Raw genomic sequence first — 13,172 nt, 5'->3', positions numbered from 1 at the left:
CTTTTTTACCCAGCTACTCTAATCCTGGATATAGATAATCATTACACCAACTGGTTGGGACAACCAACTTCACATTTTCTAATATTAAGGCAGATTAATCCAGCTGTGTAAGGTCAGAAAAGCAGAGTTATTCATCACATTTTTAATTAGCTTTCACCAATCAGAAAGAAAAGCAATGGGAACAAATCACACTAGCCACACTGTACCAAAAAAATGGAGTCTACTGCTCTACATATCATCAAGGACTTCCACTCTCAAAAGTATTAGCAAGTTTTTACCTAGAATGGTATGGAAAAGAGGCTTTCTGGTTTTGGTCATTTGCTCAAATTCTTTACATAGCACCTGTTAACACATAAACAGTAGGTCAATCTTATTTGTCCATGCTAAATTAGTAAGAATTTTCTCTTCAAAACAGCATGTAGGGAGAATACTTTATATGTAGTAAAATAAGCACACCCAACAGAAAAAAAGAAAAAAAACACGCAAACCACTCATATGCTTTATTTTTTACGTGACTGACTTCTACCAGTTCATTTGAGTTCAATTTTTCATTATACATTAATGGGAAAAAAAACATCAACTCGATATTTTCCCATGTATTACAAAGTATTGGCAGTTTTAATTTTATCTCCCTGGGTATGATTTCTTCTTTTTGAGAATGACACGAGACCAAACTCCTCCTCCCCTTAGTGTTTTATGACTCCCTTTAGAAAAAGATTACAGCTACTGCGCACGTGCCACAATTGATACTAATTTGGATTCCAGAAAAGTTAAAGAACAAACATTTTAAGACCTAGCACAGAAAGCAGAAGATAATTTGACCAAGAACTTCATTTAGGCCTTGTAATCCTGTGCCCCACAGTAACAAATCATTAATTGGTATGGCCAGCTCAAATTGTCTTTAAAAGCATTACACAGTCATGTCTATTACAAAACAACTCTTAATACCACTGCAAATAATAGATGCTTCTCTACCACTCCTTTCATTAACAATACAGTAAATCTTCTCCCAGTTGCACAAGGAGTGCAAGACTGTCATCAAGATGTGGGAGTGCTGCACAAAAAGGGAGACCCAGATTAAATTTGATTTAGTAATTCAGGGAGCAGCAGCAGCAAGTAAAAATCAGTACTGACCTTCACATCCAATACCAGAGGGKTTTTTTTGTTTGTTTGTTTGTTTTTTTACTTACTGAGATAGCAATGGTGTGGCAGCATGGATTTCAGCTATGTGAACAATCTAGATAAATCCAAACGTTAGTACTGACATCCATTTCTGCTTGACATATAGATACGCTCAAGGGCAGGATAAAACTAGAAAGATAGTTGTTGGCCTCAAGCTTCATACAGGCCTATGGCCAAATTATATCTTCGTATTTTGGGCTGCTTTAAATTCTAACTCTTGAAACTCCAGATAATCTGGCATAGCAGTTTTTTAATCAACACAGCTGGCTTCATTTTGCAGCAGAACTTTTGATACCTCAGCTTGGGAAGAAGGCAGCAAAAGATTCCTTTTTGCTAGGTAGCTACATCTCTCAATGCTAGAACTGGGTCATTTTAAACTGTAAACAGTATGAAGCATCCTTTTTGGCAAGACAGGACTAGCATGTTGCATATAAACCATCTCAAGAGAGTCGTATGTGTAAAGTCAAAATGAGGGTCCATTCATTAGCGGTGCTATTTCCCTGCTTTTTACATATGCAATAGAGAGTCACTGTCACAAAAATGCATAGGTTGTTGTTTTGGCTATGGACAGCAAGAGTTTGTAACTAGCCAGGCATGAAAAGATGAACACTCTAAGGTACCTCATGAAGCAAACAAACTTTCAAAAGCAGATATATTACCTGCATGAGATGTCCTGACATTTATCAGTCATTTGATATGCATGAACTGTTACTTTATGGAATAAGTTAAACTGCTTTAATTATGAAATTATAAAAGGAAGTTTAATCATAATCAGCATCATGAAAAAAGTGCCTAGAACTCAGCCAGTGTGCAAAAGCAGGACAGAGTGGGCATTTAAAACATCTTCATTCTTAAACTTACTATGTATCCAAATATCTGAGATTATCTCAGTTTACTGTGCTTACTATTCCTCCCATCATTTTTCTACTCTTGGGCCTTCAAAAAACTAGTTAGTGTAGCCTAACTAGCTGTAAGGAAGATTTGTTTTAACTTGCACAGCAAATTCAAAACCTTTTACTTTGGAACTTTTGAGAAAAGACTGGTATCAGACATACATGTTTAGAAAAACCTGCATATAACTTCTAGAAAACAGAAGCTACTGTCCATGAAACAATGTATCAAATACCCACACTGTACATTTGGCTTCCAAGTAAGCAATTGCGTATACTTAATTTTATACTTCTAATAGTCAAAAAGCTGCTGCTGCACAAATCCAACTTTAAAAAAAAGAATTTATTGAAAAGATTGAAAAATATTTGTTTTCAACAATATTTAAAACAAGTTTTCAGAACATTAACAATATGTAACAAAATTTTTCTTTAAAAAATTCAGTACACTCTGCATTATACCATATTACATCAATTTTTAATAACTGCTTAAACTCTACTAGAGAGTAACTGATTTTCTTCTAAACAAATTCATTTCCAAGCCTCCCTTCTGGCTCTTTCTAGATTGGAAAGGGTTTGTAGAAACGGTAACGTGAACAAACCCTTATATTAGAAATACTGCTCATAACCAGCAAAAAGCTATTTTACTAGTTCAACTTAAAGGAGTTCCTGTAATGGAGCAAGCTGCATCAGCAAAATGAGATTTTTGTTGCAAAATATAACCAAATCTGCATTAGAGCTTTTTTCCAATTCAGCTCTAGTTTGAACAGAAGTTGCTCCCCCMCACACACACAACGCAAGCAGTTAAATATGCAAAACCTGCCTGCCAATCAAACCTCACTATCCTGCTTGTGAATTGCTGGTTTGAGGAGTAAAGGCCTTGAAAAGGGACTTTGGACAGTTAGATAAATTCGTAACGTATTAACACAAATAATTTGGCTTGTGTTTTGGTAAAGAGCAGCTAGTAATATTATAATCAAAGCAGCTTTTCTGAAGTAAATCCATCATATGACTTTTTTTCCCCTGTAGTCAGTGGTTGTACCTCTCTACTTGACTGAGCAGTGATCCAAATAAGATCAAGCAGGAATAGTAGTACAAGCAAAACTGCAGAAGCCTCAAAGCCCATAATGCAATTGCAATATATGATAAGTTTAAAGACACCCCAGTAAATGTAATTTAGAGAAAGTAGTTAAATAAGTTTTGTTTACAGATTTCATGAACTATACACTCTGAAAATTAAAGTTGACAATTTACTCCATGAGATTTACTATTATGAAAAAGTATAAATAAAAAGTGCTGAATATAGTTTTATCTTTAAAAAAATACTAAATAAGGCTCAGTAATCATTTCATCTCACCTCCTTAAAATGATTTCCACTTCCTAATGTGCCTAGTATTCTGCTTATTTTTCACTTAATACATTTATACAACCACTGTACCCTGTTCTTTGTCTCAGTTATTGCATGTTTAAATAAGAAAATGAATGGTTTAAAAGCAAAAGGTTTGATGCTTCTATAGCTCAAAAAGTAAACAGGTATTTAATAACTGAATATTCCATCTAGAAAACCCGGTAAGCAACATCAGAACAGTTTACAGATTACTGCAGATTGAAGTGAAAGACAAATCCAAAAAGTTATCTGAAAATTTTCCAAGATATCATAAAATTTGTCTGTTTAGACTAAATTAAACCAATATTCTATTTTACAAAATTTACAAACTGAGTATTAATTATAGTAACACAATTTCATTGTGATTTGTATCCTTAACTGAGAGCTTGCTTCTGCTTTATAGAAAAGTGCTCTCATCTTGATTTAATAAAATTAGACAGACTAGAGCAGCATCCAAAGAGGAAGAGACATTCATTAAACCATGAGAGGAGAGCAGGTTATGCAGAGTTCAGAAATTAATACATTTCCCTTTACTGCCTTGGACCACACAAACAACATAAGACAACTATGAAGAGTTCAACAGAGCTTCTCAATACTCTTGCAAAGAAATCCCACCTTAATCAGTAAGAAATTAATTCCTCCACAATATTATGGTGTAGGCCGTAAATATAACAGATAATGTCCATTCCTTTAATGGCTGATGCAGCGACACTTTGAAAATGCTACAGTTTGGATAGTATCATCATGAGACTGCACCACAAAGAACATAAATGTAAACAATATACTTGGGCTTTGTATTTTTTCAGTTAACATACAGTACAAGCCCTTTTTCCAAACTGCTTATTTTCATAAAAGCATGTACAATAAAATATGTACACTGAGAAGTTAGAAACATTTGAAAGCATCTTAAAAAAGTACATACGAGACTTAGAATACCTTGAGTGTGCTGAAGGCACCATTGCTACTATACTGGGAATGTGTATTCTCACTGATAAGCCTACCAATGCAGTATCCCCTTCTGTATTACTCAGCACCCAAAGTTGGAAGATGATATCTGTGAACGTTGAAGGCATTCGGGACCTAGCTTAGGATACTGTTTTTCAAGACAGTGGAACTAGACAATATAATAGTAATTCAAGTCCAGACTCTTCTTGAGCACCTGGTGAAATTTTAACTCTGCAGTCTCTAATGCTACCATTCATTCCAGACAATTAAACAAAAACAATAAGAAATCGAACACATTGACGATTCACCAACAGAAACTGCAGAGCTACAAACCAGCTCAGCTACAAAAATGTAAATCACTGTAACCCCAAGTCAGCCCACACTAACACTTGTCCATGCTATTTCTGGATATTTATACAGTGATGACAGCTAAGGGTTAAACACTGTTCAATCAAATGTGCACAAGAGTTTTTTCTTTCTTATTTTTTTTTAAACTAGTTCCATCTATTCATAGAAAACATATTCCTGGGTGTTCCCTCATAGTTTGTCATGTTTGCAACTACAGAGAAAATATTGTAAAGGCTGCCTTGATAGGAAGACATTCTGAGCAAGATATATTTAAGCTAACAAAGAGCTTCTTTTAAAAGAAAATTCCTTAAAGGTTTTATATGCAGAAAAAAATCTTAACAAATGGAATTATAAGTATACCAAATTAAATATTTTAATGCCGCTATTCTATTATGTATCTGCATACAGCCCACCATGTTATTGGCAAGTTATTGATTACAATCAAATCTACAGACTTACTTGTCAATACCATCAGAAATAATCCATTTTGAAATTTCTCCRTTAAAGGAAATTAAATTTGGATTAAAACAATCAGAGCCTAATTTCTTCCATTCCTTTTCCTGGTGGACAGGAAGTAGCACAATGATTTCGGACCATCGGCAGATCAGACAGATACAAGGTACATCACTGTATACGTTTGCCTCTGTCTCCATACGTGTTAGCCAAAAACTTAAAACCCAAATATTTTAACAGAAGGGATACTGCCACTTTCCATTCCCATGAGTCTTTTTAGATGTAGACACTCAGAATTCTTCTTCTTCAACAGTAAAGTTATTTTGCTTCTTCCGAACATTCCAGTGTAAACACTCAGCCAAACTTTCAAACCAGTCGCTCACAGGATCTCGGAAACAGATCGAAGGAAGGGGATAGCAAGAGGTAGTGATGCTAATACTGCAACAACACAGGAATACTCCAGGTCAGTCAAGGGCAATGAACGGCAATAAACCCTTTCAGCAACGACCCTGGATACCTAAAATTTTTGTTGCTGTTGTTAATCTTCAAGTCACTAGCTAAACTAGTGCTGTGTTCAGCCATTTGGGGGAAATAGTAAGTTTCCATAATCAGGCAATAACTAAGTATTCAGGCACATCTAAACAGAGTGAACACAGGGCTTAAAACTGCTAACAAAAGCTCTGTGGATAAGCTTTTTTTCCACACAGTGAGAATCTTGAACCCACTCTATGAAGTCCTGCATTCTCTTGCTGGTCTTCACAACCTCAACTCTGGGACAAAGGAAAATTTAAGTCATCATCTTGGCTTTTAAATTTCAAGTTTTAACAATATGTGACAGCACTGAGAAGTCTTGCATTTAACAAAGAACTGAATGCCAAATCTGATATTTGGATCCTTCCTAGTCTCCTGATCTATTCCATAGATTTTTCAACATCAGAGGAAATAAAAACAGTTCAAGATGGAGTATCATGGCTGCTGCACATTTTCCTTCCTGGCAACTAATAAGGAGCAAGAAGGAAAAAAATGGACATCCTAAATGACAGTCATGTACCACACAAAATCACCTTAAACAACCTCCCATTATGGTAAGCCACCACATTTTGTGCAGAACAACTGTGGAACCTTCACATATTGCATTTTACCAACTCGAGGCAATAGTATTGCAAATGATCACAATGACTCACTAAGTTAACATGGTTTAATCATATGGCATTATCTGCAGAGCCACTGAATATATGTAACTCCTGTCAGTTTAATTCTTCTCAGACTCCCAAGATCTATCTTTAAGTTAAATTTACAAAAATTTCTAAAGACGTGTCCCTTCCTTGCCAAGGAATGTTCACATGCTTTTGTCCTGATACTTGCTTTCACAGTAAGATCCAAAAAGCTCATGCGAGAAGTCAACAAACATTTTTAGCACAGTTTGTCCTTTAAGTGATATCAGGGTTTATAAAAGCTTATTTCTTCATTGCCCTTTTGACAGTCTAAAGCAGAATGAGAGAAGTGCATGAATCACTATTTTCTATATTTAAAAAAGATGCTACAACCAAAAAAAGACTTGACCTGTCTCCATGGCATATTTCCTGTCTCTTCCTTCCATCAAATGAAACCCATGCTGTATTCCTGGCATCTGGGGAAAGCATAATCTGAAAAAGAGAAAAGAACAAAGTTTCAGCTTCCAAACCTATTGTACTTTCTTTTTTCAAGAGCAGGGAAGAAACAACTTCTCCATCCTCCCTTTAAGTATAGAATTTACTCTTCCCAATTTTACAGTTGCACTGAAAWTTGTCATCTGTCAGTAATAACACTGGAGGAACATACTAAACAAGTTCCAAATGTTCATTTCATGTTTGGTATATATACATACTTTTCTATACGCAATAAACTCCTCTTGATAAATCCAGCAAGGTCATAAAACAGAAAGACCTTCCAGTTACAGCTAGTGCATGCCCTAATCCAGTTCCATGAGTTGGCTTAGCATCTCTTTCAAAAAAAATTATGAAATTTATCAAGAAAAATAATTTTAGCTTTGATATATAATAAATCTAAAACTATCAGATTCAGGAAGTCATAAGTTAATTGCTCATAATTAACTAAGTTCTTATGTAAGAGAAAAGGAGAAGTAATTGTCATTGGCCAGTAACACCCATTGCCACCTAAATAACTGGATTGACAGCAGTGTCATGAATAAATATCCAATTCATGTAGTAAAAGAAGAACAACAAAAAAAAGAAAACAGCACACAATGCCAAGGAGAGCCCTTCTAAGGATATCAGCTCTTTTCCAACTTAAGTAGACTGGAGGCTTGTAACATTTAAGAAGCAGAAGGGGAGTTCTTTCTTAAACACATGCATTGACTAAAATTGCACATTAAACAAAGCCATTTTATATTCAGGTTTTACATGCCAACATTTTCTGCAAGATTGCATCTACTGTAACAAAAAAAATCAGCGAACTGCAGGTACTTCTACTAACACACTTAAAATCTACAATAGCTTTAGCCACGGAGAGCAGAATTTTTCATTCCCTTGAACTCCACTGAGTTGCATGCACTTTAGCAGAAATGACATAAAATTCTATTCATCAGAACACAAATGTATTTATACAATTTTTGCAGAAATCTACACAACTACAATCCAGTAGAAAGCAGTACAAAGTTTTGTCATAGTGGGTTATTATTCTACACAAAGATGTATTCTTCAAACAGATTTGATCAAGTTCTCCCACAAATAAAAGAATTGCAGGAAACTCAATACACAGCAATTCCTAACCTCTTCAGTTTGGTCAGGTTCACATGCTTAGAGAAGCTTTTAGCTTGAAAAGAGAAACAACATAACATAAGCTAACCTTGAGCTCCACTCCAGCAGGAACAACAATAGGTCTGAAAGACAACGAGTGAGGGCAGATTGGAGTGATCATTATTGCAGGAACATTTGGATGAATCATAGAAGCTCCTGCTGCAGCTGCATACGCAGTGCTACCAGTTGGTGTGGAGACAATGACTCCTGTGAAAGGAGCAAAAATTTCAGTTACGTTAACAKTAGAATCAACACTGTTCTTTTGGAAGATGTCTAAGAAATAGGACTGTTATGAAAATGAAGCAAAGAATGTATCAACTTGGACTTCACATAAGAGCTGTAGTCTAATACATAAAAAGCCAGAAATTCTCTTCTAATCCTTGCACAGCATGTTTGTTCTACAGCCTCATGTAAATTGCATATACTTCTAGATCTTAGGCTACATATCTTTGTAACAGTAGCATTAATTTGTCTGTAAGGAATAAGAATTACAGTTTAAGAGCTTTAAAGATGAAGTTCTCTAATGAGTTTAGAGATCTGGGCCCTTCAGCAAATTCCAGATAACCAAGCAAACTATTTTCTGAGCTGTTTTTTGCCCTTTGCCCTAACATAGCATAGAGGCTGTTACTCGCTTTCACAACTCTATATACAATAAAACTTAAAACACTCTTTAAGACGATGCTGTTGTGAATTGCATAAGTTACCAATGCAAAACCTTATCTATCCTTTGCACCTCAATGTTTTATGTAACCCATGAACTGAAGCTTGAGATGTTGTTTCCATATGAGAGAAAATATCCTCTGGTAAAATGACAACAGTCTACACAGGAGTTGATAAGCAATTTGACTCAAGCAGCAGACTTACCATCCCCTTGCACTGTGGTTATAAGGTGTCCATCTAGAAAGACATCTACATTGGAAAGGTATGAAGAAGGACCACGATCCACTACAACTTCATTTAGGACCTACAATGATATCAAATATCACTACTCTGATATTGCTGACTTGGCAATGTAACAAATGACAAGCAAAAACATGCTTTCCAGATCTTTGAAAAGTTCATACTGATTTAATACCCACCCAATTACAAATTTGTTTTATCAAGTGTCAGCTGAAGGTTTGTTTTTGTTTTTGTTTTTTAAAGAACTATGAGTTATTTCCAAAAGTTGGTTGCCAACAATGCGCAGGGCTTTTCTTTTCACTTTTATAAATCTTTGGGATAGCCTGTTTTAAAGCTGCTATTTTCTTTTCAAAACAGAAGGAAAATATTAGCACAGGAGGGTATAGTATTAGCACTTATGACTGCAGCAAGTAATGAGGTACACCACTTTCTCATTATTTAGTGCACGTGTGAATTATACCAATATAGATCTGTCACACTCTACTGGGCCAAGGCAAGTCAACTAATGAGAAGGGGAAAATGACAAATAAAACAATTTACGAATTGTGTATTTCATTTTTTTATTTGTTTCTTATTTAGCCCTCTGACCTGATATTGCATAATTTGTTTGCCCACTTCTTTCTCTATATTTGTAGACACTACTCCATTTTCTTCTATACCATTTTGTATTGTCGTCTTCTCTCTGTTCTCTTTTACTACTTTTACTTTCAGCCTGCTTCGTAGAACAAGTGCTGCATTGCCTAGAAGTGACATACAGGAGAAAATGCACAAAAATGATACGCTAATATAGTAAATTAAATGCTGTAATGACTAGCAATCTGAGTAAAATGCCATCTGTCCACATGCTTTCAACATTTCCAATTTCATACACAAGAGAATTGTCTACATTTGGTTAAAGTTCAAACTGATTTTTAGTAGTAATGAGCAAAAATGAAGTCAAATTTGAGCTAGTCCTTCCTCCCTTTCCCTATCATGTAAAAAGAAATTTTAAGTTTTATATGAACATGATCAAGATTAGAAAATACTGGCTCATTAGGTAACCTTCACTGAGACAGAGCTAAGTTTAAAAAAACCTACTGCATTAGAAAAAACTATTAAAACACAACATTCTAGAAACATGAAAATTCTACACGTTTTCAGAAATCTTTATTTTGGGTGCAACCCAAATAAACCTGTATTGAACGGACAAAATATTTCTTCTCAGGTGTTTTATGAATTCTTTTTAGAAGAAAATGACTTTTATGTGAAATATGACTTTCTTTAAAACTTCTTATTTAGCTGTCATTTAACATGCAAGTTCTGCATTTTCTTTTACTTTTTTATTTCACATAGGACAAAGTTATCTCTTAGCCATTTACCTTTACAACACAGTATGGAAAGCAGCACTGAGTGGATCAATACAATGCAATATTTTTATTAGTTTAATATACATTTTTTTGGTGACCCAATCTTATGGAAAAACCTGAGTCAATTCAAAAAATTAACCAGTCTTGGAAAAATCTGCAGAAAAACATAACAAAAAGAAAAAACACACCTTGTCCCCTTAAATTTACCTTCTATAACCTGAGTGACTTGGGACTGAAAATTCTCAAAATTAAATGGAGTAAGAAATCCAAGGGATCCCAGATGAAAAGCCATAACTGGAGGTACGCTACCCTAAAGAAAAGAATTTAAAAGCTACTGAATAAAAGCAGTATTTTGACTATTGATGTATTTTTAACTGTGCACAATAAAAACAGTGATACAGTTAAACAAAGCAGCTCACATACATTATTTTCAGGAGGTAGAGGGTGAAAGAGGCTTGAAAAAAATGGAACGAACAACAGAGGAAACATGCAGTTCTCAATAACAAAAGGAAAAACCAATCTTCAAATACTCCAAAAAGGAAAAGAGGGCCGTAAGTCTATTTACTATGAAGACCAACCTGAAAAAGTGAAGAAGCATAAAGTAAGGTCCCATCTCCTCCCAGGCATATGATAAAGTCTATCTGATTGGAGATATCATCATAATCTAAAAATAAATAAATAAATAAAAATTGAAATAAAGTTTGGAATAGCATGGTTTATCAAAGGTCTCAACTTCCTAACATAAATTAAGTACAGCATACCAACTTTCACTTACCGATATAAAAAACTGCAACTAAGACATAATAACAGCTGTTCACNAAAAAAAAAAAAGCTTGACATCTTTGATTCAATCACTGAGGAAATGCTAAGACAAATAATCACTATATCTCAATTTTACTTTCAAGAAATCATTCCCATACCTTCTCTGAAGGTGCAAAATTTCTTCTTCACTGGTCCAAAATTATCATCATTAGCTATGGCTGGGTCTTCCAAAATTTTTTTTTCTACATACACTATCATGTTATTCTCCTTAAAAGATAAGGCAAGATAAGGTTACTAATAACCTCTTAAAATGATCAAAATATTTGATTCTCCCCACAATTTCCATTAGTTTAAAACATATGATTAATATTTTACAGAAGTGATTTTCTGCATCTATGGAGGTTTTTTTAAGCCACAGTATGTGGTCTAATTCTATTGAGAATTTTGCAGCATGCACAGACTATGTAATAAATTAAACTGAACTCTGGAATATAAATTACATGATACAGCAACATTGCTATGCTTATTCAAAGCTAAAAGGATAAAATATTTTATCCTATGCCTTTAACTTAGAACTGCAAAGAGAATGAAGGAAACAATTTTGTCTTTATTTATTTTTTTAAGCTCCAAGTACTGCTCTGAAAGTTTTATTACTTCCACTGCAGCATGCATAATGATTGTTTGCACTACACAACTCCACACATTCCACCTGTAACAGAATCAGTAAGACTGAAAACAGTTTAGATATAAATATTAATTTTTTTAATTATTGTAAGAAAAAAAAAAAGCATTACATTTCATTACCTCTGTAAGATACACACAGAGTTCTTTAAAAGGCTGCAGCAGACTAGCATCACGTATCTTTTTAATAACAAGGACACTCTTGGGAGGTTTGTTCCATGTCAACCGCTGGCTTGCTGGGTCCTGAATGTGCCTGGAGAATAGAACAAAAAAAGACAAGGTAGCATAAAGCTTTAGGATATTTAGATTTAAAGTGTCCCTTCATCAAAAACTGTTAATATGAAAAAAGGTAAACAGATGATTAAAAACACTGAACAGCTGAAAAAAAGGGCAGAGGCATGCTGCAATGCCTCATAGGTTTTCAAAAATGTTACTACATTTTGCTTTGACAACATTCTAGTCCAGTAAGAGTATATTCTTAATTGTAATCACACACAGTCCTCGAACAACAGGAAGAAGGATACAACAGTTTATAATTGTAATGATGCTTTTTCTCCCATGAAGTCAATCAGTGCTCCACCATATCAAGATGTAACACTGCATTAAGTTGTCCATGTCTGCAACTGCTAATATGCTAATAATATTTGCAGACAGGGACTTTAATAGAAGTACTACAAAAGCTACTGGGATCGAGTTCTTCAACTGATATCTGCCCTGAGGCTTCCAGCCATAATGTTTTCCTCTACCTTGTCTTAGTGCTCTCTCCTCTTCAACTGACTCAAAATTAAGAGAAACAATTAGAGAATCAGAAAAAGCTGCAGCATAAACTTGTTGGGTTTTTTTCTTCCAATATTGTAAATTAAATATTTAGCTTATGTCAATGTAAACTTAAAAAATAGTATAGTAGTTCCAGCCCAAATACTGTTTTCTTTTTAGGAATGTTTCCTCCAGCATTTTCACTGGTATCAGATCACAGTCAAAGTTTCTTGATATATTTTGAAAGCTGTAGATGCAGTCAAATTCTACAGTTTTTCTACTAACATTAAGAACTCTTTCAAAACTACACTACCACAAGGGAAGGGCAAATATTTTAATAATTAAGATCCACACAGTGGATCTGTACTAAATCCTCAAGACAAGTCTCAACAATTATGAAAAAAATGTACTATTTAAACTCTATTCTGGGAAGTCTGCACTGCAACTCTTATATTTCTTATCAAAAAGCCTCAAAATTAAGGGCTTAACAAGACTAGACACCTAAAATCTTCTATTCCAATACAGTATCAAGGTAAACATTACAGATATGTAAGTATAGGCGAGTTTTGTGCAGTACTTCTTGAAAACACTATCCTATATATTCATTAGTTTTCTCTTAGTGTTAAGTCCAATATAGATTTATCTACTTAAAGTAACACAACTACTGCTTGAAATTAAAAAAAGTTGAACTTTTGAAAGTATTTCAAAACTGCTCTGTTTCTCTATT

General features: G+C 34.5%; 2 protein-coding genes across 6 annotated transcripts in view; one reads left to right on the top strand and one right to left on the bottom strand.

Annotated features, from left to right (window-relative positions):
• The window catches only part of LOC112975448, a 37,257-nt gene that overhangs the window by 15,697 nt on the left and 8,388 nt on the right, over positions 1-13,172 (top strand). The window lies entirely within an intron of this gene.
• Positions 279-13,172, bottom strand: part of NADK (NAD kinase) — a 32,202-nt gene continuing 19,308 nt past the window's right edge. For 3 of the 5 annotated variants that reach the window (XM_026085489.1, XM_026085490.1, XM_026085488.1), the window contains 9 exons: positions 11,813-11,942; positions 11,167-11,275; positions 10,825-10,910; positions 10,454-10,556; positions 9,489-9,640; positions 8,865-8,964; positions 8,050-8,207; positions 6,766-6,848; positions 5,331-5,640 (listed from right to left, as the gene is read on the bottom strand). In XM_026085489.1, the coding sequence (XP_025941274.1) occupies positions 5,493-5,640; positions 6,766-6,848; positions 8,050-8,207; positions 8,865-8,964; positions 9,489-9,640; positions 10,454-10,556; positions 10,825-10,910; positions 11,167-11,275; positions 11,813-11,942 (1,069 nt within the window). In that variant the 3' untranslated portion in view covers positions 5,331-5,492. Of the gene's footprint in view, positions 343-3,587; positions 5,641-6,765; positions 6,849-8,049; positions 8,208-8,864; positions 8,965-9,488; positions 9,641-10,453; positions 10,557-10,824; positions 10,911-11,166; positions 11,276-11,812; positions 11,943-13,172 lie in introns of those variants that run through there. The other 2 variants (XM_026085491.1, XM_026085487.1) reach the window with 2 other exon arrangements.

The sequence above is a fragment of the Apteryx rowi genome, unplaced genomic scaffold (assembly GCF_003343035.1).
Source record: "Apteryx rowi isolate R43461 unplaced genomic scaffold, aptRow1 scaffold_67, whole genome shotgun sequence".
Lineage (NCBI taxonomy): Eukaryota > Metazoa > Chordata > Aves > Apterygiformes > Apterygidae > Apteryx > Apteryx rowi.
This window is presented reverse-complemented; position numbering and strand designations above follow the sequence as displayed.